Below are 27121 nucleotides of genomic sequence, written 5' to 3'. Positions count from 1 at the left end.
AGGTGCAAGCATAGTCGTAGTACCCTTGAATGAGTGCTCCTGCCAGAGTCTTCAGGGTATTCTTGTTTACCAGTGAGGAGATCCGGTACAAGAATCGAGTTCGTTGGTTGACTTTTTTTATTACATTGGATGCCATTTTGTCACAGGAAAGATTTGCCTCTAGGATGGAGCCCAGGTAGGTAATTTCTTCTTTCCTTGTGACAATATTGTCACCCACTGTAACTGAGAAGCCGTCGGTCTTGCTGAGTTTGTTATTTGAACCGAAGAGAATGGACTCTGTTTTGCCCATGTGTAATGATAGTTTGTTATCAGCGAGCCATATGCAGATTTTGCCTAGTTCCGAGCTGAGGGTTTTTTCAACCTGTAACTTGTTCTTGTCAGAGACCAGCAGGGCTGAGTCGTCCGCAAACAGGAACAAGTTGCAGTCACAAGCTGACGACATGTCATTTGCATAAATTAGGAACAGTAGCAGTCCTAGTATGCTTCCTTGTGGAACACCACAGCTCACTGTGAGGGGGGGGGATAGGGTACCGTTTACCTCCACCAGCTCACTGATAGACTACCAAAACCAATTGCTTTTAGCTTGTCAATCAGAATGGTGTGATTGACAGTGCCGAAGGCCTTTTGTAGGTCCAGCATGACCATGCCGCAGTATTTGCCCGCGTCCACCTCTTGTTTGATGTGGTCGTTTAAATAGAGAAGGCATGTGTCAGTGGAGTGGGATGTTCTGAAGCCAGATTGGAATTCGTAGATTAGATTTTTTTCCGCGAGGTACTTTTCGACCTGTTCGTAGACTATTTTTTCCATGACTTTCGAGATGGAGGTAAGGATAGAAACAGGGCGGTAGTTGCCTGGGTCTAATTTACTGCCCTTTTTGTGTAGGGGTGTTACTCTCGCCAGTAAGCAGTCTGTAATGGAGCTAATCGCTGTATCATTTGGTTCAGCAGATATGTACAGTTGTGTATCATCCGCATAGCTATGGAAATCTACATTATGTTCTCTGATGATATCACCCAGCGGTAACATGTAAAGGGAGAAGAGGAAGAGTGGATAAGCATACATACTGTAGATGTATTTATGTAGGCATTTTGTAGAAAGTTGTATACACAGATTGTAATCGTACATGTGCTATTGCAATAAAAACTGGCCACAGACCAGGTTTGTCCTACAGTAGCCGTATGACTGGAGGAGTGTACTGTAATGCACATACTGTAATGTAGTCACAACATACACAATTTACTCAACTTAGGACAGGCCTGCTTATCACCCCCCCTCCCCCTGTACTTCACACGCACCCCCTAATGTCTCTCTCTCTCTCTCTCTCTCTCTCTCTCTCTCTCTCTCTCTCTCTCTCTCTCTCTCTCTCTCTCTCTCTCTCTCTCTCTCTCTCCGCTCACATGCCTCTCATACCCCATTCATCTGTTATGTAAGGCTCGTGACAGCCTGGTCACGTCCTGTACCGGCCGGCTCGCCTGCTTGCTTGACCTGCTTGCCTGCCCACGTGCCTCTTTCCATGCAGACAAACACCTATTAATACACAAATGTTTCACATTCTTATTCCTTGAATTTGTGTGTGTGTGTGTGTGCGTGTGTGCATGTGTGCGTGTGTGTGTGTGCGTGTGTGTGTGTGCGCGTGCGTGTGTGTGTGTGTGTGTGTGTGTGTGTGTGTGTGTGTGTGTGTGTGAAACTTTGCTGTACCTTTTCTGTTGCACCAAATTAGACCAAAAAATAAACAAAAACCAAGCGAGCAGATGGCAAGCAACACACAATGAAATGTAGATTAAATACTCAAGTACAAGTTAAAATAAATGATGTGATTATTGAAAGAGTTTATGAAAAAACATGTCCAAACTGTCGAGAAGCCTTTCAGTCATGAGTAAAGCAAAGCACATTCTCGATAAAAAAAAATCACTCTACACTCTCTACACTTATAATTCTACACTACAACCACTTTTTATACTCCAAAAAGAGCCATAAGGATAGTTCACAAAATGCAGGATATCGTGATCACACAAACATAAAATTTTTAAAGTCAAAAACATTAAAGTTAACTGATGTTGTGGAATTTAAAACAGCACAAATAATGTATAAAGCAAAAGGTAATGTACTTCCAGGAAACATTCAAAAACTGTTGTTTGAAAGAGAGGGGGGTTATAATCTGAGGGGAGAACTCAATTTAAAAGTTCTTAGTGTACCTACTACTTAAGAGACCACCCACCTAAAATACAATTTTCCTGATTTTGGGGCAATTTTGAGATTTTTGTATAATGTTGCCCCCTTACATGTCTTCTTTCAAACTAGTGACAAGAAAATGTAAAAAAAAAACACATTTCGTTGCTTATTTTGCTTCATTTAGCATGATTGCCTCCATAAATGTGCACATATCGAATGGGGAAGTGCCTCTTGAAATATTTTTCTTGCCTATTAGGGGGTACAGTAATCGGTTGTGTTGTTTGTTACTAAACTGTTACTACTACTACATCATTATTATTATGTCATTATGTTATTCAGTTATCAGGCATGTGTTTAGGTTGTCTATTACTAATGGTTTGATTGGGTGTTGTGTTTGTAAATAGCGGTTTCAAAAAAAATGTATGGCATTTTACAATACAGAACTTTGAAGGCATTTTCCCAAAGGGTAGACATGTACCATTTCCCTAGCATCTACACACACCAAACTTTCCACCTTTATTCATATCTATATCCTGCTTCTTTGTGCCAAATGGTTTGTTGATATGTCATACATAGCCTGATTTACAGACAATACAAAACTTTAAAGGCGTTTTTCTCAAAACGAGATTTTATGAGTTTGTATTACACATAAAACAAAAAAATCTCAATTTCTCTAGTACCTCCACACACCAAACTGGCCACGTTTCCTCCTATCCATATACCACAACTTTTTGCTAGAGGATTTTTTGATATATCATTTTATACAAAAAATGTATGCAATTTAAAAAAAAAATTATAACTAGGGGTCATAAAAGGTCATAAATTCCTGTTCGGGTGGCATATAAAAAAATCCTCTAGCAAAAAGTTCAGTATTTAATGTAGTAACATGAAAAACCATGAAAAAATATCTATATATCATCCATTTAACATGCAAAAAGGGGCCATTTTGAATAGACCACGCCCCCTTTGGGTAATAAAATTAGGCGACCAAAACATTTTTAATACGTTTTTCTCTTTTTTTGACTATTCTAAACAATTAAGATGTTTGCAAATGATTTCATCCTTTATTATTATTTTTCCCTATCTAGGGGGGTGGTCTCCCCTTAAGACACTGTAACTGTGGAACAGTCTGTATGTTCTGCTTAAGCAATGTCCAAATATAAGACAATTCAAACAGAGTTTTTTTTCATGTTTTAATTTTTTTTTTAATGTTTTGCATATATTATTTGTATATATATATATTTGTTTTGTAAGGTTTTAAATTAGTAAGGAATTATATTCATTTTGAGTAGTGGAAAAGGGGTAGGATTAAATAAGTGTATACTTCTTCCTACTCCTTTTCGAACATGTAAATTGAGTTATGTTCTCTTTTTCTATATTTTTTTAAATGTTTAATTTTTTTTTTCATTGCAGAGATTAATGATTTGTTTTTGTTTTATTTTGTTTGTATTTACATGTTCGAAGTAAAGATTTCAAAGTCAAAGCAAACGTCTGCTTCCAGGTAAACACATGCAGATGTTTCTCTCCCGTCGGCCTCTTCCTTCCTTGTGTAGACGTGGGAGCAGCAGATAATCATATCTCTGGAATTCAAACCATGTGGGAAGAACTGTTGCAAGGAGCCTCTGTTATTTTGTCCCTAGAGACTTTGCTTCCATAAAGGTCAACAGAGAATTGCGATGGTGACACGTGGAGCTGTTTTTAACGGAATTGGCTATTCTTGCCCATATTTAGTTCAACTATCAGATACTTCACAAAATCTAAGTGATGAAAAGGGTTTAATATTAAATGATGGTGTAGGTCGGATATGGGTCCCATCGCTGAAGAGGAACACACAATCATGTCCTGTCATGGCAGGGGCCTCTTGAGCAATCATGTCATGCTAGGTATGGCACGGAGTTCCGGTGCCCCCTACAGGACGACGAGGCCCCCCCCCCCTGATGGAGGTTGAAGGCCTTGTTCCGTGATCAGACTAGTTCTTGGCCACTCCAAATTTATTTGCATTCTGGGGCAAAATGGTCTGTGCTGGGATATGATGCTGCTTCAGTCAATCACATGAAACCCTCTCTGTAACGTTTGGGGTTTTGCTCTCACCTGGGAGCAAAAGCCCCTGGCGTTGCCCAGTGGTAATCACCTGTCTTTCTGCCCTGATTGCCCTGATTGGTACCTGGTGTGTATAGTTTACTCTGCTTTATATGTCCTCCTCCTTGTTTGCTATTAGTCGTTCACTGAACATTACCGCAAGTACACTTCGTGAAGAAACGCTCATCGCTCCCGTCTCGGAGGATAAGTTGGTTTGTCCTTGATATTGTATCGTATCGTTCTCGCTTGTTTACCCTGTTATGTGCTTACGTAGCACCGTCGTCCGATGTCTTTTGTTTTGTGCCTCGTTTTGGAGACAGTGTTTTCTCCCCCTTGCTTTCCCTGTTTTGACGTGTAGCCCGCTTAAAGTGTTTTCGTGATAACGTGTTTTGTCTCTCTTTTATTTTCCCTGTTTTTTAGAGACGAGAGTACGTCTCTCATATTCTGTATGCGTCGTATACAATACAATAAACAAAGAGCCTTTTGTTTGGAGAATCAACACGTGCCTCCTGTCTATCCATCTGTCCTGCACTTGGGTTCCACACACCTGCCCACCGTGACACTCTCAGCTGCTCTTACATTGGTTGAGCAGAGGTGTGATTTTACAGGCCAACATTCAGCCCTGTGTCAGAGAGGTTCAGTTTGTTAGTTGAACTAGTTAATGACAGTCTGCTTCATTTGACAGTATAGAGCAGTAGAGAGACAGATGTGCAACAAGCCTCATGGGCTGCCGGACTCAAACCCACTGGTAAATGGTAAATGGACTGCATTTATATAGCGGCTTTTATCCAAAAGCACTCACCTCACATCCATCCATTCCCACGCCGACGGCGGAGGCAACCATGCAAGGTGCCAATCTGCTCATCGGGAGCAGTTAGGTAGTCTATTTGCCAACACAATGAACCCGGAAATTTTGGAACCACCAAACTTTTATGATAGATATGGATAGTATGGGTCACCAGCACTTAGAAACTGCCGGATGCTAAGTTGTACATGTTGGGCAACTTTTTTTATTTGCATAATTAGCATACGTTTGTATAATCGCCTAAATGGTCAAATCTCGGAAACTACTTGATCAATTTCAACAATGTTGGAGTGGTTTTGGGGGTTATTCGGGATGCTGAATCCATTTATGATACTCAAGAGTTTCGGAATTGCAATATTTACTGGAATTTATCAAATTTCAATTTCAAGAGAAATTCTGCTGAATAATATTATTGGGAAACTTACTCCTTGCTTACAAGTCTTGCTTATCATAGACTCAGGTCTACTGTAAGCTTTAAGTCCCACATTAACAAGGTGACAAAAACATAATTCTTCCACCTTAGAAACAAAGCTAAAGTACAACCATTTATAAATCAAAAGGATGCTGAAAAACGGATCCACGACTTTATTCCAAGCCGACTGAAGAAAATACTTCAGCTTATTCAACTCTCAGCTAGGCTATTACTGTAACTAGAACCAAGAGGAGAGAGGACATTAGTCCAGTGTTAGCTACCCTGCACTGGCTTCCGGTAACATTTAAAATTGATTTGAAGGTCCTCTTCCTTATGTACAAAGCCCTAAATGGAACCAGACCAAGCTATATTGGCAATTTTCTTGTCAACTACATGCCCCCAAGAACACTACAATCATCTACTTCTTTTTATTTTCTGCATTGCATTTATTCTGTCTATTTTATGCTCATTTGGTGTATTCTAGTGTATTTTCTGCTGTGAAGCACTTTGGGCTGCAATTCTTGTATGGAAGTTGTACAAATAACATTTATTATTATGATTGCCATCCTTAGTTATTTGCTACCTCTATCTAGCAGGGCTAAAATGATTTGAAATGGTTTTGTTAACCCTCCTGTTATCCTCAAATTGACTTTACACTCTTTATCCTTGGGGACATTTTGACCCCAGCAGTTTAAACCTCCAGAAAATGATCATAATCAAAAGTGTTACCCAAATGTATGTTTCAGGTGCTTCATGTTACTTTGTTGATTACCTAAATAACCATTTAAATAAAACATTACCCCTACTCCCCCCCACCCACCCAATTATACATACATGATAATATATATTATGTTGTTCAAGTGGGGAGTGGGACCATGCTAACCTTCCGTTTTTGGAAAGTAACGTGTCTGCTTGTGGTTGAGAGACAACAGGAGCATCTGCACTAAGGGTCTCATTCTCATCAGAGGAGGACGCCTCATAATCAGGGTCTCAGACACATTCTCTCCTATGTCACTTTCACCGTCAAATATCTGTGACAAAACTTCACTGGCAGAAAACCTTTTCTTCAAGGTAATTTTCAAATTAGAGTTTAGAAGGCTGCTATGCAAGCTATGTTTGCTCCTCCCCTATGTTGCGTAAAGTTTAGGTAGTCAAAAATCACAAATAACAATAAAAATACAGTCCGGGATATACATTCTAAAATATATACATTCTAAAATATACAAATGTTTAAGTGTATATGTAAAAATAAGAAGTCAAAAGTCCAGGAAGATTACCGGAGTTTGTACTGTCACTCTGTGGTGAGACAGTGAGGCACAGTGATGCATTGTATACTCTGATGGCTGTTGGAATTAAGGACTTCCTGTGCCGTTCAGTGTTGCATCTAGTCTAACACTGAACATGCTCCTTCTATCAGCCAAGTCTGTGTATAGCGTGTGGAAGGGGTTGTCCATGATGGCGTGGAGCTTAGCAAGGCTCTTCCTCTCTGACAGAGGAAGAGTCTAGCTCCACTCCCACCATGTTACTGCCTTCCTGACCAGCTTATTTGTCACATATAAGGTACATGACATTACAGTGAAATGCTTGGTTCTGTATGAGCCCCCTGAGATTGTGCTTCAGACAGTAAAAAAGTAAAAAGAATAAAGACCAAACACAATACAAAATAATAAAATATGCAGTACACAATGCAAACAAATGCAAAGATGAGTTAGAGAGGTAGTGCAAATCGTTTACTAATAAATAGATACAATATGGTGTAGTGTTAAAAAGTGTTTAAAGTGAATGTTAAAGGTGAGTGTTATTCCATACACATGGAATATGTATCTTGATACGATAGAGGGCACACATTGTGAAAACAAAGAACAATTTACCGCCTAATAGAGGCCTTGCACAGAGTGTTTAGAATGCCCATTTCTCATTGTTAGGGACCAAGCAGTGAGACAATGAGGAAACACGAGTTGTAGATGAAAACTGGGTTTTATTTACCCACAAGGTGCAAAACCATTGCAAACCAAGAATTTGATAACTAGGCCTATATATGGGTTTCTCGTCCACGTCAGACTCAGCAAGGAGGCCAAAAGGAACGTAATAATCCTTGTCAGAACAATGGGGCAGACTGTATAGAGGATACTTTGTAGGACATGACCTCGAGAACATTTGAACCTGTTTGGGGAGAGATTTCACACAGACACAACCAGGAATGAGGAAGATATGGATTGTGGTTTACCAAACCACACTTTGTTCCTGGATTGTAGCCAGCTCTTCACAACAACTCATCGAGATTTCACACAGACACAACCAGGAATGAGGAAGATATGGATTGTGGTTTACCAAACCACACTTTGTTCCTGGATTAGCCAGCTCTTCATAACAACTCATCGACAATAGTCTGGCACCCTTCCACCCTCATGACAACTACAGCATCACCATAAAAGTCACAAGTATCTGCTTACTGCAGAGAGGTGCCCGGAGTTGGCTACATATATATCATGTAACTCTGACAAATGTTTTTGAAGGATGACTTTCCTGGTCTCTCAACAGTCCGGCATTGTTTCACTGGCTTCCATCTATCAGGGTGATTGGTGTCTTTGGGTTCGCAAAAGATACCACAAAACAGACATTGTTTAGAAAACTCAAAGGCATGAGAACGAGACATACGTTTCCCTAGCTGAGCTGAGCTTGCGTTTGGTTGCATTTCTAGACTTAGGTATATGAGCTATAACATGATTTGTGACAAACTACAGAGGCGGACACACCATGGGTAGCAATGATGTTCGATAAAGTCTCAGTTGTAGCTGAATCGTCAAGCTCTTCACTCCTCTGAAGCAAAGCTGTAATGCCTTTTGGTCCAGATGTCTTGAAGTCATTGTCCTTGCCGTCACAGGGCTCGAATAGGCATTTCTTCCTTGACATGTCAATCTGAAATTAACAAGAGAAGAATGCACTATTTGTATCCTCCATCTCTACACACTCTGGATACATTGCCAGGATGTACATTTCAGACGGGCTGTTCACTATTCTAATGAAAACATGTATTTCCCATGTTATTGGTATCCTACATGAACTTGACTGGTATTTGCATTACCTTTTGGGTCTCTTTCTCTGCCTCAGTGCCTCAGATATTCTATCACACAATTCTACATTAAGGAGAGCAAAAGTACCATATGAATACTTAGAATCAAACTTGATGCTTCTCTGTGTGACGAGGGATAGAGCCTGGTGATGCGAGGCTAGGTAATAACAGGTTATAATCACACATTCATATCATGACATACATTGCTAACATAGCTAACTAGCTATGCATTAACATTAGTTACTGTCGGATGGCTAACGTTAACCCTAAGAGCTGGCTTACTACAGCTTGTGATCATATTATATTCAGTGTTTGTTATTGGATAGTAATAAAACCACAGTTTGTGTATCTGTTTCTATTTTCTCAAGTTACTTGCACAACAACAATCCTTGAAAATCAGGGGTCTGTATTTTCTGCAGCTGCAGTTGCTCGTTGCCACAGTAGGAATGAGATCATGGTGCAAATTAGCCACTACTCACTTGGAAGTTTTGCGTTAACGATTAGCACACTGAAGTCTCAGTCAAGGCTAGGAACTGGGGTTCTGAGGACATTTTATAAGGTAACAGTCACATACAAAAATCCAATAGAATAGTTTCTAGTTGTGGCAGCAAACTGCTCCGCTGCCACGTGAACTCATGGCAGAGCTCAACTGCAGCAGTTACCCCAGTAACCAAGCATAAGCACCTAGAGTACCCCATTAGGCGCTCTACAAATTGAAGTTATTATTATTATTATCATTCTGTTTACAATTGAACATTCCATGAAAATTATCTATAAATTCTGCATCTTCTGAAACATTTATAAACAGAAAATTCATAAAGGATTGCACCAAAATATGGTAATTTCCAGTAAATATAGCAATTTTGAAACTTTTTTTCTTCTCTTAAGTATCATAAATGGATTCAGTATCCCGAATAACCCCCAAAACAACTCCAACATTGTTGAAATTGATCAAGTAGTTTCTGCGATTTATCCATTTAGGCGATTATGCAAATGTATGTTAATTATGCAAATACAAAAAGTTGCCCAACATTTACAATTTAGCATCCGGCAGTTTCTGAGTGCTGGGGATCCGTACTATCCATATCCATCATAAAACGTTGGTGGTTCCGAAATTTCCGGGTTCACAATGGGGCTCTATGGGATGGCAAATAGACTAAGGGGTTAAGCGTCTTGCTCAAGGACACTTCAGCAGGCTGCCGGAAGGAGCTGGAATCGAACCGGGTACCTTCAGATTACCAGGCGACCGCTCTTACCTCCTGAGCCACTGGCATACTCACTTCAGTCTTGATTGATTGTAGATGTCTATAAACAACCATGGGGGATGTGAGTAGTAGTACTACTATAATCATCTCAAAGACTTGTCTCACACTGGGGTGCAGGGTGTTGATGCATCTTGTCTCACACTGGGGTGCAGGGTGTTGCTGCATCTTGTCTCACACTGGGGTGCAGAGTGTTGCTGCATCTTGTCTCACACTGGGGTGCAGGGTGTTGCTGCATCTTGTCTCACACTGGGGTGCAGAGTGTTGATGCATCTTGTCTCACACTGGGGTGCAGGGTGTTGCTGCATCTTGTCTCACACTGGGGTGCAGGGTGTCGATGCATCTTGTCTCACACTGGGGGTGCAGGGTGTTGCTGCATCTTGTCTCACACTGGGGTGCAGGGTGTTGATGCATCTTGTCTCACACTGGGGTGCAGAGTGTTGCTGCATCTTGTCTCACACTGGGGTGCAGAGTGTTGATGCATCTTGTCTCACACTGGAATGTAGGGTGTTGATGCATCTTGTCTCACACTGGGGTGCAGGGTGTCGATGCATCTTGATGTAGGATGCCATGTAGAAAGCATCCAACTTGTCGGGGTGTTCTTTCCTGCTCGATCTCTCTATGACCTGCCATACACGTTACAGGACACTAGGGGGGGCTGTCATTAGCAGCTCCACAAACACCTTCTCAGGAGGGTTCTGCTCTTTGCCAGCGCTTGTATTGTCAGTCACCACTCTTATCGAGCAGTGTGGTGAATTTGAGCTCTCGTTTCATTCTCTCTTGTCGTTACGTATTACCTGTATTACTTAAAGACGAGAATATAAAGCATTTAGCGTCGTCATTACATTATTAATGCTCAGTGTTGATGTGTTCCCTCGCTCTCCTCCTCCTCCTCAGCGTTCCAGCAGGACCCAGGATGCTGGAGGAGCAGAATGTGTGTAACACCCTCTTGCTCCACCTCCTCCAGCATCAGTCCGTCCTCTTCGTACGTCCCCCCGAAGTTCTCCTCAGGGACACCTCCGCCACCACCACCGCCACCACCACCCCCTCCTCATCGCCTCCTCCACCCGCTCTGTCTGCTCTGTCTGACTTGGAGGTGAGATGTCTCCTCCTCCTCCCCCACCTTTGAGTTGAACAATGGGTTGTGTTTGTGGAACATCTAGGTCTAGGTCTGTCTGTTACATGAAGGGATCAGCAAGCATACATGAAAGAAAGATGAGTAAACTGCAAAATATCTTCTTATGCTCTTTTAATAAATTTAGAATGCAACAGGGGGTTCTTTTGTGTGTGCCTTTTTGTTCTGATAGACATTTAAATTAGTTTCATGCAGTTAGACTCTCCAGGAAGTCCGGATTTTGGTAAAATGAGTTGCAGAACTGACAATTGCCTGCAACTGTTAAAGGCTTCTGCCCTCATCATGGAGTCCCTGGGAAGTTACAGTGTGTGATGTGTCATGCTCTATCACATGACACATCATATGCAATTTAGAAATATGATTTTAAATATGGACCCTAACACCATACTAATGGTGACCGTACAAAATAATGCACACAGAAGATTTAAGATTGCGCTTTAAGAATTGTAATCATATGCAATTTGAATGAAGTTCATTAACTATAATCTATCAAATTACTTTGAATGTGCTTCAATAGGCATGGTAGATTATGAGAGGTGGGCCATCTGTTACGGTGGGTAGGTGTGTTGGACCCAAGTGCAGGACAGAACGGATAGACGAGAGGCAGGTGTTGATTCTCAAACAAAAGACAGTTTATTTATTGTCTGGAGATATCAAGTTTCAAGTTTCAAGTTTCTTTAATAGTTGTCATACAGAAGTACAGAATACTTTTATACAAAATGCTTCTTACTGTTACGCTCCAGACTGTCAAAAAGGCGTACACGCCGATAACAACGCACAAACTAAATGGGAGACTACTCTCGTCTCCAAAACAGGGAAAACAAAGGAGAGAAAACACTGTCTCCAAAACACATTATCGCGCAAATACATAAACTGAATTGTATGTCAAAACGGGGAGAAACACTGTCTCCAAAACATGGCATGAAAACAAAACACGTCGGGCGACGGTGCTACATAAGCACATGACAGAGTATACGAACGAGAATGCAAGGCAAGGTAATATTATCGAAGGTAAGCTAACTTATCCTCCATGGCAGGAGCGACAAGCGTTTATTCACAACAGTGTACTCACGGTAATGTTCAGTGAGCGACTGACAATCTGAGTAGTAAGCAGGGAGGACATATAAAGCAAAGTCAACTATACACCCCAGGTACTAATTAGGGCAATCAGGGCAATCAGGACAGAAAGGGGCCTTATAAATAAATTTGATTTGATTTGATTTGAAAGACAGGTAATTACTGTACCATTGGACAACGCCAGGGGCTTTTGCTCCCAGGTGAGAGCAAAACCCCAAACGTTACAGCCATCTATCTCTGTGCTTCAATAGGCATGGTAGATTATGAGAGGTGGGCCATCTATCTCCGTGCTTCAATAGGCATGGTAGATTATGAGAGGTGGGCTATATACTGTATCTCTGTGCTTCAATAGACATGGTAGATTATGAGAGGTGGGCTATATACTGTATCTCTGTGCTTCAATAGACATGGTAGATTATGAGAGGTGGGCTATCTACTGTATCTCTGTGCTTCAATAGACATGGTAGATTATGAGAGGTGGTCCATCTATCTCCGTGCTTCAATAGGCATGGTAGATTATGAGAGGTGGGCTATCTACTGTATCTCTGTGCTTCAATAGACATGGTAGATTATGAGAGGTGGGCTATCTACTGTATCTCTGTGCTTCAATAGACATGGTAGATTATGAGAGGTGGGCTATCTACTGTATCTCTGTGCTTCAATAGACATGGTAGATTATGAGAGGTGGGCTATCTACTGTATCTCCGTGCTTCAATAGGCATGGTAGATTATGAGAGGTGGGCTATCTACTGTATCTCTGTGCTTCAATAGACATGGTAGATTATGAGAGGTGGGCCATCTATCTCCGTGCTTCAATACGCATGGTAGATTATGAGAGGCGGCTAAAAGGTGGAGCGAACATCAAAGTGGAGATTGTTGACTTGTGGTGTTGGCGCTCAAGGCTAATCATATCCACCTCCAGATCTGCTGCAGATCTGTGTAACACCGGTAATGTAGTGGCAATTCAGGACCATGCACGTGTTTAACATTAAAGGGGAATACCACCCATGTAAGAATAAGAATTCACAATTTTTTACTTTTAGTCTCCTTTTTTTGAGTTTTTTTTTTATAAAAAGAATATTTTATTTTCCTTCAACTTCAACTTCAAACTTCAAATTACTTTATTTTCCTTTCGGAACTTCATTTGTGCAGTGGTTAAAAGACAAACATACAGTCACTCACAATACATAGACACTCACCACTATAAAAAAAACACCAGCTTCGTTAAAACTACAGTAAAAAAGACCACTATAAATAAACACCAGCTACATTAAAACTACAGTACTTAAAGCATGATATATTAAAATCCATGTGGAGCAGTTATATATGTATATAAATAATAAATAATAGTAATGCAGGTGATATGCCATCATATGTATATACTCTGTCAGGATCTAGGGGTAACAGTACTGTATATTTGAATACCGTTTATGTCACAAATGTATCAGTACTAAATACCTATATGTCCCTATGCCATAAATGTCATGCATGTTGTGTATGTCATAAATGTCTATATGAATTGAAAATGGGGGACCCTGATGGAAACAAGACAAACGTCTTTCTCAGGTCTGCATCCCCTTAACAATTGTATGTATTGAGCCGTACTGTATTGTACCCATTCTGCAATCTGTTAAATAAAGTTTTCATTCATTCATTCATATGTGTCCATCAGGTGGAAGGGGGAGTCTATTTTTTAAGTAGTCCAAATTCCTTGGGGGGGGGGGGGGCATTCCGGCCTCCACCAGACCTAGGTGTTCAGCAGTCTGATGGAGGTTGGCACGAAGCTGCCCAAGCCTATTCACTATGAATTGAAAATGTGGGGCCCTGATGTGAACAAGACAAACGTCTTTCTCTGGTCTGCATCCCCTTAACAATTGTGTGTATTGAGCCGTACTGTATATTGTACCCATTCTTTAATCTGTTAAATAAAGTTTTCATTCATTCATACATTCATTCAGCCCCTTTTATTCAGTGTTGAAGCTCTGTATCGACGGCCTGAGGGAATTCGTTTGTAATGCGTGTGAATGGTGTTTGTGTTGTCCTCAACTATTTGAGGGGCCTTCTTAACTGTCCGTTTCTTGTGGACGCTGCTGAGTGGCTCCTGGTCCTTCCCAATGATCTTGCAGCTGATCTTAACGACCCTGTGTGGAGAGGTTTCCGGTCGATGGCACGCATAACTCCAAACCATGATGTGATGTTAAAGGACATTATTGATTCCACAAAGGACTTGTAGAAAGCCTGCAGGATTGGTGGTCGGACCTGAAGCTTCCTCATCTTCCTGAGGAAGAACCGTCGCTGTTGGCACTTAGAGTGGATATTCTCTGCGTTGGTCTTGAAGGTGAGCTTGTGGTCGATGGTGGTGCCAAGGTATTTGTACTCCTCAACGCGCTCTATTGTCTGGGCATTTATCTCCAGAGCCGGGGGAGTTGTGGGGTCACGCCTGAAGTCCACCAGCAGTTCCTTCGTTTTGCTGGGGTTTAGGTCCAGGACGTTGTTCTTACACCACTTCTGCGAACCTGTTCATTTCTCCAATGATGCGGCCATTGGAGTTGGTTGTGTCAATGATGACTGTGTCATCAGAGTATTTGATGAAAAGCATCTCAGGGTCTGAGCTGCTACAGTCATCGGTATACAGAGAGAACAGGACTGGTGAGATGACAGATCCCTGTGGTGCCCCGGTGGATACAGTTCTGTTAGAGCTTAAAGGGGAACTATCTTATAAATGGCCTTTTTCAGTGTTTAGCATTGTTTCCTAGCTATGTGGACTTATATTAATATGATCTATGTCTCTAATTCTCATATTGGCACATTCTTCCAATTCTCCTCTCACAATATTCACCCTCACTGAACTGAGTCATCTGAAAATGTGCTGATTTGTGATGTCAGAGAGACACCGCTGCATGATAACTCGTGCGGGTGCTGAGACTCGTACCCACTCCACACAGTCAGCTCAAAACGGCTTAAGATCTTGAGGTAGAAAAATGCTGTTTTTGAGGACTTGATTAGAAATACAAAACAATGAATTAAAAAAAAATTTAAATTACAGAAGTGTTCCATAAACTCACAGGAATTGTGTAAAAGTGCCCAAACAGTGAAAGAAATAGTAAAATAGTTCCCCTTTAAACAGTACTGTATATTTGTATATCTTGTATGTCATAAATGTCTGGATGTAACAGAACTGTATATCTGTATGTCGTGTATCTCATAAATGTCATGATGAATTGAAAATGGGGGACCCTGATGTAAACAAGACAAAAGTCTTTCTCTGGTCTGCATCCCCTTAACAATTGTGTGTATTAAGCCGTACTGTATTGTACCCATTCTGCAATCTGTTAATAAAGTTTTCAATCAATCAATCAATCAATCAATCAATCAATCAATCAACGTCGAGCATCTTTGGTCACAATAATCACAGAAACTGTGTGCTTGTCCTCCCCAGACCCCTGTCAGCAGCTGTCTTTCAGAGGACAGGTTGGAGGGAGAGAGCACAGTCTCCGTCTCCGTCTCTAGCTGCTCCAACAAAACATGGACGCCTTCTTACCTCAACAGGTACCTCGACAGGTATGCTTTATGTATTCTGTTGGTTTCACTACATTTCTCCTTTTTTTTTTTTATCTGCAAATGGAAATTGGCTCTCAGTGTAAAAAAACGTTAAAAATACATAGCGTACAAACATAAATAGATATTTTTGTCCATAATTTGCGGAAGAAAATACAGCGCTGTTCCATATACTGTACAATTATGTGTCAGTCAGGTGTAGTCTAACACATTTAAAGCTGTACAATCCAATCTGATTACGTTATGTAAGTAAAGTACAGTTTCAGAAGAAGCTTCTATCCCCAGGCCATCAGGCTGCTAAACGAACAATGAACACTACATTTACATTTACATGTACACAACAACAACCATCAAACGCACATAGCACACACATCCACACGCACACACTCACTTTAAACAAACACACTGTAGCACCCACTCCACACACTTTATAGCACACACTCACTTTAAACAAACACACTGTAGCACCCACTCCCCACACTTTATATTTATTGATGAAGGATTGCACTACAACTCGTACACCTTACTGTAAATTGTACCTAAATTGTACCTCATCCCATTTCTGCTTTGCACTATATAGTACTGTACATTAGTACACTGCATAGTATTGTATATTATATGGTAACTCAGTTACGTCTATTCTGCATCGAACATTGTACATATGTCTATACTGAACACTGTGACCTCATTTTCTACTTCTAAATTACATGCTATACTATGTTATTTGATACTATCTTGTCTAGCACAGTCTCTGGAGCGTAACAGTAAGAAGCATTTTGTATGAAAGTATTCTGTACTTCTGTATGACAACTATTAAAGAAACTTGAAAACTACAAACCCTTTACTAAGCAGGGAGGACTCTGGACTACCAACTATAAGCTTACCAACATACAGTAAGTAGGTCCTATAGCTTATCACTGCTGGCACAGCTTGATGATACCTGTGCCAGGGTCTGAGGAGTACAGTAAGGGGACACACTATCACCTCACTGTTTACACACAGTACTACTGTTCAGCCGTCAGGATGTCAACAGAGATAGGCTTGCAGTACACTGTAGGTGTAGGAGATAATAACATGTAGACTCATCTAATTCACAAATGTGTTACCTAACCTTTACCTGATCAGGAGGCACACTAGTCTCTCTATATTTAACAATATATAGATATATAAATATTTATATATAGATATATAGATATATTTATCTTGCATCTATGAAGGTATGGGGATTGGTTCAAATCTCTTTGATACTGCAGGCATTGCTATTTGGGTCATATAGCTGTCGACCTTTTCCCACACTGACATCTGTGAGTCACTTACACTATTGTCAGCATATATATATATATATATATATATATATATATATATATATATATATATATATATATATATATATATATATATATATATATATATATATTAAAGGATTTGTAATTAATTAATCTAATTAATCGCATTTTAATCGCATTACCATTTTATGCCTGATATTCTATATTCTATAATCATATTTCAAATTGCATGTGTCCGGGTGGCAGAATTCAGTACTGTATCTACAAAACCTTCTGTTTAATCATCTTCCATTTATTAATTTGCTTCGATTTTTCAGGTCTGGTACATTTTAGCATGGTGTTATTCACAGTCAAAGATACAATTATTTTTTATTGATATTCTCATTTGGTTCATTACAATTTACTCAAGCCTAGTAACAGACACAGTATTTCTGACACTGGGAATACGTTCCCTGAGATCCATAGATGTCCCTAGAATCAGATACCAAGAACATGCAAATGGACCATTTAAAAAAAGTCTGTAAATGTGTATTCTACGTTCTTATGGAATGAATGAGATTTAAAAAATAATAATAATAAAAAAACTTTTAGTTAATTTTCATGACGCGATAATTTGCTGTGTAATTAATTAATCTAATTAACGCGATGAACTGACAGCCCTAATATATATATATATATATATATATATATATATAAAAAGTATACATTATATATATTTATTTATTTATTTATATGTATATTGGTTACAGGAAGTACAGCAGAGACTTGTTCTATCATCTCTCTTATGGAGGAGCAGTCATGCAGCAACATGAGGCGGTCGGGGGGAATTAAGGCCAGTGCCCTGGAGGCCTGAGACCCGGAAGTAGAGTCATCAGAGTGTGTTCTGTCTCTTATTGTCCTTCAGTCTAAGGCCATGTCCAGACTAAAACGATTTCGGTCGTATCAGGCAAACTATTTGATCGTTTGCACCTTTCAGCCATATGGAACGAGTTGAACGAACACATCGGGAGGAGAATGAATGAATGAATGAAAACTTTATTTAACAGATTGCAGAATGGGTACAATACAGTACGGCTCAATACACACAATTGTTAAGGGGATGCAGACCAGAGAAAGACTTTTGTCTTGTTTACATCAGGTTCATTCATTCATTCATTCTCCTCCCGATGTGTTCGTTCAACTCGCGTCTCTGCGACCAGCCGCTCTATTGGAGATAGGATCACATTGTGTCATGTTTTGCTAGAGGGTGTATATGTTTATTATTCCGAATAGATCTACACGGGCTTATAGCCTATAATACGTGACGTTTGAAGCAGGCACCACTGCTGTTGTAATTGTCTGGTAATAGCTGTTTTGAGTGTTTATTATTGGGTTGTTGTCGCAGACTCACTGCATGTTCAATTTGCGGCTCGTATGGTACTGCCTTCCTATACCCAGTTAAATCTGTCTTCATATCTCACGCCCCAAAGGCGATAGCGAGGGGGGCGTACGCGTGTAGGTCAGTGGCCAATCAGAGCGCAAAACGGGAACCCGGAAACACAACTGCGTTGGTAAAAGCATACACGCGTTCTGGCAGCCTGCAGACGCTACTTTCTGATACCAGCTCCCAGTGTGCGCAATTCTGAAGACGCCTGAAGACGCCCCCCATTGCGTCACCATCTTTACAAGCGATACGCGTCTTCTCCTGAACCGATGATGACGCGATAGCCCACCTCTCCCTTACCCCGCGTGTGAAAACATCACAACAACAATGACATGTACAGCTATTGAGCTTGATCGGGCTTTTACAGCTTTACATTATGCTGTGCTCTCTCTCTATCTGTCTGAAGTGGAGCGGGGCTCTGCTGTGCTTACACACAATCCCGACGAGGCGCACACACATGCTCACACGCATCTCCCTTAATCTGCATGCAAACCCAGAAAAAAAATAATAAACATGATACATATATGTCTTATATGTCCTGGCTAGAAGTGTTTATTAAACTGTATGTTAGAGATAGAAATAGATAGATATGAATCAGTCTCTCTCCCTCGCTCTCTCTCTCTGACTCTCTCTCTCTCCCTCGCTCTCTCTCTCTGACTCTCTCTCTCTCTCTCTCTCTCTCTCTCTCTCTCTCTCTCTCTCTCTCTCTGACTCTCTCTCTCTCTCTCTGACTCTCTCTCTCTCTCTCTCTCTCTCTCTCTCTGACTCTCTCTCTCTCTCTGACTCTCTCTCTCTGACTCTCTCTCTCTCTGACTGTCTATGTCTCTGTTTTAATGTCGCTGTTCATACAGTAGCCTTGAGCCTACATTAAGAGGTGAAACCAAGTGCTATGATTCGGCCAACTCTGTATCCCGGTAGATTCTACTGTAGTTACAGTAGTTAGCTAGATTCTAATACGATGCTTTACCCCTACAAGCAAATGGCAGAAATGCAAATAGTTAATGGAATCTTCTGGTATGCACGCACGCACGCACGCACGAACGCACGCACGCACGCACGCACACACACACACACACACACACACACACACACACACACACACACACACACACACGGTACATGGTACAATAATTAAAACATAGTAGGAATCAGTAGGTTACAAGCCCATTGATAAATCACAATACACTAAAATACATTAAATACATTAAAATACATCACATGTGTTGTGTTTACCCTATCTGCCCTTTCATTTGATAGCTATTTCCCTGGGAAACCAATAGGGGTTGTTCCAATGAAAGCACTGCAGTGTAATAGCAGGTGGTCTAATCGGGAAAACAAGATGATTGCTCGGGGCAGCAAAACGAGCCAAGTCAGCACCACGGCAGCCGGGCCGCGGGCCAGAGCCTCACCTGACACCACCTGTTCAAGTGGGCACAGGTCACGACCAGGCCTGTGTTGCCATTGTGAGTGAGTCTGTGTGTTCATGTCTGCTTATGTGGAGTATTTCATCACTGGCCGCAGAAGGCTTTGGTGGCAGTCCAATGTCTCCACACAGCAGACACCTGGCACAGCCCTGTCTCACTGCCCACGCCCTGTCTCACTGCCCAAGCCCTGTCTCTCTGCCCACGCCCTGTCTCACTGCCCACGCCCTGTCACAGCCCTGTCTCACTGCCCACGCCCTGTCACAGCCCTGTCTCACTGCCCACACCCTGTCACAGCCCTGTCTCACTGCCCAAGCCCTGTCACACTGCCCACGCCCTGTCACAGCCCTGTCTCACTGCCCACGCCCCCTGTCACAGCCCTGTCTCACTGCCCACGCCCTGTCACAGCCCTGTCTCACTGCCCACGCCCCCTGTCACAGCCCTGTCTCACTGCCCACGCCCTGTCACAGCCCTGTCTCACTGCCCACGCCCCCTGTCACAACCCTGTCTCACTGCCCACGCCCCCTGTCACAGCCCTGTCTCACTGCCCACGCCCCCTGTCACAGCCCTGTCTCACTGCCCACGCCCCCTGTCACAGCCCTGTCTCACTGCCCACGCCCTGTCACAGCCCTGTCTCACTGCCCAAGCCCTGTCTCACTGCCCACGCCCTGTCTCACCGCCCATGCCCTGTCTCACTGCCCACGCCCTGTCTCACTGCCCACGCCCTGTCTCACCGCCCACGCCCTGTCTCACTGCCCACGCCCTGTCTCACTGCCCACGCCCTGTCTCACTGCCCACGCCCTGTCTCACTGCCCACGCCCTGTCACACTGCCCTGTCTCACTGCCCTGTCTCACTGCCCACGCCCTGTCTCACTGCCCAAGCCCTGTCACAGCCCTGTCTCACTGCCCAAGCCCTGTCACAGCCCTGTCTCACTGCCCAAGCCCTGTCTCACTGCCCAAGCCCTGTCACAGCCCTGTCTCACTGCCCAAGCCCTGTCTCACTGCCCAAGCCCTGTCACAGCCCTGTCTCACTGCCCACACCCTGTCACAGCCCTGTCTCACTGCCCACACCCTGTCTCACTGCCCAAGCCCTGCCCACGCCCTGTCTCACTGCCCAAGCCCTGTCTCACTGCCCAAGCCCTGCCCACGCCCTGTCTCACTGCCCACGCCCTGTCTCACTGCCCACGCCCTGTCTCACTGCCCACGCCCTGTCTCACTGCCCACGCCCTGTCACAGCCCTGTCTCACTGCCCATGCCCTGTCACACTGCCCAGTGCCCACGCCCTGTCTCACCGCCCATGCCCTGTCACAGCCCTGTCTCACTGCCCATGCCCTGTCACACTGCCCAGTGCCCACACCCTGTCTCACTGCCCAAGCCCTGCCCACGCCCTGTCTCACTGCCCAAGCCCTGTCTCACTGCCCAAGCCCTGCCCACGCCCTGTCTCACTGCCCAAGCCCTGTCTCACTGCCCAAGCCCTGCCCACGCCCTGTCTCACTGCCCAAGCCCTGCCCACGCCCTGTCTCACTGCCCACGCCCTGTCTCACTGCCCACGCCCTGTCTCACTGCCCACGCCCTGTCTCACTGCCCACACCCTGTCACACTGCCCAGTGCCCACGCCCTGTCTCACCGCCCATGCCCTGTCACAGCCCTGTCTCACTGCCCAGTGCCCACGCCCTGTCTCACTGCCCATGCCCTGTCTCACCGCCCATGCCCTGTCACAGCCCTGTCTCACTGCCCACGCCCTGTCTCACTGCCCATGCCCTGTCACACTGCCCAGTGCCCACGGCCTGTTACACTGCCCACGCCCTGTCACAGCCCTGTCTCACTGCCCAAGGATGAGCCTGGCACCAAACACTATCTCAACCCATGGGTCTGTGTGCCATCTGTCTGGCTGCCATGATTCTGTTTTGTCTTGACTGCCGTCACTCTGACTGCCCTCAATCTTGTCCTATCTTTCTGTCAATCTGTCCGTCTATTCAGGCCTATCTCCGGTAGATCATAATGTGAGCTAAGCCATTCTTCATTCCTACCCTATTGGGAAGTAATAGGCCATGATATATAAAACTTAGATGTGGAGTGTGGATGGATGTCACATACATTTAGCAACGTATTTGAAGTGTAGAAATGTATTTGAATGAGACGCAGAATGAATTTTCTATTCAGTTGTTCTGGGCTAGAAATGGTTAAGAACCCCTGGCTTAGTGAGCAAAGGATGAAGAACACCTCTGTTGGCTGCTGTGCCTGGACTCCAAGCAATTTTGTGTGTGTGTGTGTGTGTGTGTGTGTGTGTGTGTGTGTGTGTGTGTGTGTGTGTGTGTGTGTGTGTGTGTGTGTGTGTGTGTGTGTGTGTGTGTGTGTGTGTGTGTGTGTGTGTGTGTGTGTGTGTGTGTGTGTGTGTGTGTGTGTGTGTGTGTGTGTGTGTGTGTGTGTGTGTGTGTGTGTGTGTGTGTGTGTGTGTGTGTGTGTGTGTGTGTGTGTGTGTGTGTGTGTGTGTGTGTGTGTGTGTGTGTGTGTGTGTGTGTGTGTGTGTGTGTGTGTGTGTGTGTGTGTGTGTGTGTGTGTGTGTGTGTGTGTGTGTGTGTGTGTGTGTGTGTGTGTGTGTGTGTGTGTGTGTGTGTGTGTGTGTGTGTGTGTGTGTGTGTGTGTGTGTGTGTGTGTGTGTGTGTGTGTGTGTGTGTGTGTGTGTGTGTGTGTGTGTGTGTGTGTGTGTGTGTGTGTGTGTGTGTGTGTGTGTGTGTGTGTGTGTGTGTGTGTGTGTGTGTGTGTGTGTGTGTGTGTGTGTGTGTGTGTGTGTGTGTGTGTGTGTGTGTGTGTGTGTGTGTGTGTGTGTGTGTGTGTGTGTGTGTGTGTGTGTGTGTGTGTGTGTGTGTGTGTGTGTGTGTGTGTGTGTGTGTGTGTGTGTGTGTGTGTGTGTGTGTGTGTGTGTGTGTGTGTGTGTGTGTGTGTGTGTGTGTGTGTGTGTGTGTGTGTGTGTGTGTGTGTGTGTGTGTGTGTGTGTGTGTGTGTGTGTGTGTGTGTGTGTGTGTGTGTGTGTGTGTGTGTGTGTGTGTGTGTGTGTGTGTGTGTGTGTGTGTGTGTGTGTGTGTGTGTGTGTGTGTGTGTGTGTGTGTGTGTGTGTGTGTGTGTGTGTGTGTGTGTGTGTGTGTGTGTGTGTGTGTGTGTGTGTGTGTGTGTGTGTGTGTGTGTGTGTGTGTGTGTGTGTGTGTGTGTGTGTGTGTGTGTGTGTGTGTGTGTGTGTGTGTGTGTGTGTGTGTGTGTGTGTGTGTGTGTGTGTGTGTGTGTGTGTGTGTGTGTGTGTGTGTGTGTGTGTGTGTGTGTGTGTGTGTGTGTGTGTGTGTGTGTGTGTGTGTGTGTGTGTGTGTGTGTGTGTGTGTGTGTGTGTGTGTGTGTGTGTGTGTGTGTGTGTGTGTGTGTGTGTGTGTGTGTGTGTGTGTGTGTGTGTGTGTGTGTGTGTGTGTGTGTGTGTGTGTGTGTGTGTGTGTGTGTGTGTGTGTGTGTGTGTGTGTGTGTGTGTGCTGCTGTTGAGTGCGGAGGGGGCTGTGTGTGCGCACCCTGCCTCTGCGTGTCACTCTGATTGGGCACTCATGGTAACCGACTGCGTGCGCTGCTCCTCTTGATGCGCTCTCTCCTCTCTCTGTCTGCATGTCCATAAGCCAGAAGTCATTAGCCATCAGATTATAAACTAGATGCATAGTTTAATTAGTAGCTCAGGTGAAGGATGTTGTCCTGTCTCCTCTGCTTCAGCGTCCATAATGCTGGCCATGGAGCTGCTGTTCTCTGCGTGTAAGTGAGCTAATATTTAAGATTTTTTCCCCTCAGTAAAACATACTGCTCTTGTTCTGTGCGGACACTGGGGACCCAACAGCAGTAGGTTTGCAACCCATCCACGGTGGGGGAGAAACTAAACAAAAAAACGGGCAAATATTTTGTAAATATAATATGCATGTGTGATTGATGTATACGTTTGAAATAAAATAGGCCTATTTGAGTTTGTAACGCTATACAATACTGAATTGTGCATATTGTGTAGGCTATTTCAAAATGTGTGTTGTTGACTGTTGTTTGTTGTGAGTTGTTTGTTTTGATTAATCCATTCGTCCGACTCAATGATTTATAATCTCCGTGAAATTCCCAACAATCTATGTTCGCACAACTCATGCAACGACATGTATTGTTTCACAACACATTCAGCTGACGTCAGTTGGTTTGTTTTTTGCAACCGGTGACCCCATTAAATGATACTTGGGTTGATGAGATGTGATTGGTGTCTGTGGTGGTAAATTAGTTGTTGTGTTTGGTGTCTGTGGTGGTAAATTAGTTGTTGTGTTTGGTGTCTGTGGTGGTAAATTAGTTGTTGTGTTTGGTGTCTGTGGTGGTAAATTAGTTGTTGTGTTTGGTGTCTGTGGTGGTAAATTAGTTGTTGTGTTTGGTGTCTGTGGTGGTAAATGAGTTGTTGTGTTTGGTGTCTGTGGTGGTAAATGAGTTGTTGTGTTTGGTGTCTGTGGTGGTAAATTAGTTGTTGTGTTTGGTGTCTGTGGTGGTAAATTAGTTGTTGTGTTTGGTGTCTGTGGTGGTAAATTAGTTGTTGTGTTTGGTGTCTGTGGTGGTAGATGAGTTGTTGTGTTTGGTGTCTGTGGTGGTATTTATTTGAATTTGTATTTATTTATTAACACAGAGTTAAACAAAAGTAAAAAAAATATATATATATATACATAATAATAACCATATTGTGAAGGAGAAGTTAGACACCTAGAGGCTTATCGAGAACTTCCCCTGTTTTGTCAAATCAAAACATACAAAAATATACATATTATTTAAAAAATACCAGTAATACATTCAAAAGATATGTGTTAACACAAACATACATACACACACAGTACATACATGCATATACTGCGTACATAATAATACATAACCACCCACCCACCCACCTGCCTACAAACCTACCCACCCACATAACCAAATGCATACATGTACAGTATGACCTATTTATCTATCTACTACTTTTGGTAAATTAGTTGTTGTGTTTGGTGTCTGTGGTGGTAGATGAGTTGTTGTGTTTGGTGTCTGTGGTGGTAGATGAGTTGTTGTGTTTGGTGTCTGTGGTGGTAGATGAGTTGTTGTGTTTGGTGTCTGTGGTGGTAGATGAGTTGTTGTGTTTGGTGTCTGTGGTGGTAGATGAGTTGTTGTGTTTGGTGTCTGTGGTGGTAGATGAGTTGTTGTGTTTGGTGTCTGTGGTGGTAGATGAGTTGTTGTGTTTGGTGTCTGTGGTGGTAGATGAGTTGTTGTGTTTGGTGTCTGTGGTGGTAGATGAGTTGTTGTGTTTGGTGTCTGTGGTGGTAGATGAGTTGTTGTGTTTGGTGTCTGTGGTGGTAGATGAGTTGTTGTGTTTGTTTAGAGACAGATCAGAGGTGTCACAGGATGAGGAGCATCACTGCCACAAGACGTCTGCTATCTCTCTACTCTAACGCCCATCGTAGGAGACATTTGGCTGATCGATCATTGAACAGCAGAGATAATTCATATGTCTTTGTTCAATTAAGTCCTGACACATTGGACCTGGGATCTGAGAGCACCTCGGACAACAGTACCAGGCGCACCCAGCAGCTGACCTTGGACCAGCTGGACGAGGGAGGAGGCGAGGAGCTTGGCTACGTGCTCTCCTTCCCCACTGACCCAGGACCAGCCAACGACCGGCACTCGAATGGACCCTCTCAGAACACACACAGCAGGGAGGACATGGAGACGGGCTGTACCAATGAAGAGTGAGTGTCTCTCTCTCAGAACACACACAGCAGGGAGGACATGGAGACGGGCTGTACCAATGAAGAGTGAGTGTCTCTCTCTCTCTCTCTCTCTCTCTCTCTCTCTCTCTCTCTCTCTCTCTCTCTCTCTCTCTCTCTCTCTCTCTCTCTCTCTCTCTCTCTCTCTCTCTCTCTCTCTCTCTCTCTCTCTGTCTGCTTTTTTATAGCTTCCTCTTGACAGCTAGGGGACTTCTCTCTATATTAATTTCCTGAAAGGATCAAAATGTCCTAACCAAATCCCCACCAGCTGTTCTGATTCTATTTAAGAAGCCCTGGTGGTCCTCACATTCGTTTGCTCATTCATATTTTCTTTTGACATCATAATATGATCGAATTATAGAATGAATAAAGAATACATCTACATGTTTTAATGTACACATGTGTTTTTGCAGGCTCTGCAAATGTAAACAAATCTCCTTCTCCTGAAACTGCATAGTGCCTCTTTAAGTTTCAGCCTCCTCCAGAATGTAAGACGTGTTTTATTTTTTACTGAGCAGCACAACAACACTTCAGAAGACACTTCAGCTGGCCTTCATCTCAAAGGAAGAGAGCTGTACATCTCCAACATCCATCAGAGACTACTGCTCTACAGTGAGTGCTGATGGTACTCTGTCCACTTTAGTTAACCGGTCTGATTTGTCACAAACAAGGAGTTATTTGAATACACCCAAAAAGCATTTATTTTTATTTTTGAGCAATTGGAGGTCGAAATAGTTAGCATTTGTAAGCAATGCCAGTGTAAGTCAAAGGGGTCCCAAACCATTGACTTCCACTGCCGTGCTTTGTACCTAATCAGAATGGTTATATAGAAGTAATACTAGCTGTGAGTGCATATGTCGAGAATGTCGTTAAAAGCAGAGTCTTCAATAGTATATTGTATGATGTATATTACAGGATCCAGAACAATTATTATCCGTTTCTGCACGCTCCATGACAGAGGACACAGAGGTCCAGACCCGAAGGACTCAACGGTGAGAGGAAAGATCCTTTGTGCGAAGACCACTCTGAAGAGATGCCTTTTGTTGTTGTTGTTGGGGGGTTGACAATTGTTTAAAAAAACATGCCTTTTTCTTTTAAATAATCAGACATTTTAACACAATCGTACACTTTGTCAGTGTCGATGGCTAGCTGTGGACCGGGAGAATATGCAACACAATATGTCCCAGTCCTCTGGGCTTGTGGCTTCCCTCCCACGTCCAGCTCAGCTCTGTTCAGTTCAGTTAATCTTCCAGCCCCACGGTCAGTCACAAGTAGGTTAGCGGAACAGCACGCTGCCTACAGTCATGGCTTTGATACGATTCCAGTCCAACTAACGCTAGCTGGCCGCGGGGGGGCTGGAGTGGACCATACCAGCTATAGCTCCGTTCACCCAGCAGCAGCACAAGCTAGTGGCGCTTTACACTGCTTGACTGACAGAGTCACAGGACAGGACAATCTATTTATGTCTCATTGATTCCAGGCATGAAGAAGCCCCAACGTGTATATACAGTAGTGCTGTTGGGTGATTATCAGCTTGTCAGAGCACAGTGTGCTACTGCCCTTGGCTGTATATAGCACTGAGATGGACACATTGATTACGGGCACAGACATACCATGACGTGCATCACAGGCACA

General features: G+C 43.3%; 1 protein-coding gene across 1 annotated transcript in view; it reads left to right on the top strand.

Annotated features, from left to right (window-relative positions):
* The window catches only part of LOC311234755 (protein FAM13A-like), a 68663-nt gene that overhangs the window by 12366 nt on the left and 29176 nt on the right, over positions 1-27121 (top strand). Inside the window, exons 5-9 of the mRNA XM_084321998.1 lie at positions 10701-10899; positions 15455-15576; positions 25247-25468; positions 26005-26098; positions 26402-26478. Coding sequence (XP_084178124.1) covers positions 10701-10899; positions 15455-15576; positions 25247-25468; positions 26005-26098; positions 26402-26478 — 714 coding nt within the window. The remainder of the gene's footprint in view (positions 1-10700; positions 10900-15454; positions 15577-25246; positions 25469-26004; positions 26099-26401; positions 26479-27121) is intronic.

The sequence above is a fragment of the Notolepis coatsorum genome (genome assembly GCF_963971535.1).
Source record: "Notolepis coatsorum genome assembly, chromosome: 9".
NCBI lineage: Eukaryota > Metazoa > Chordata > Actinopteri > Aulopiformes > Paralepididae > Notolepis > Notolepis coatsorum.
Note: the sequence above shows the minus strand (reverse complement) of the source record. Positions and strands in the feature narration are given on the sequence as shown.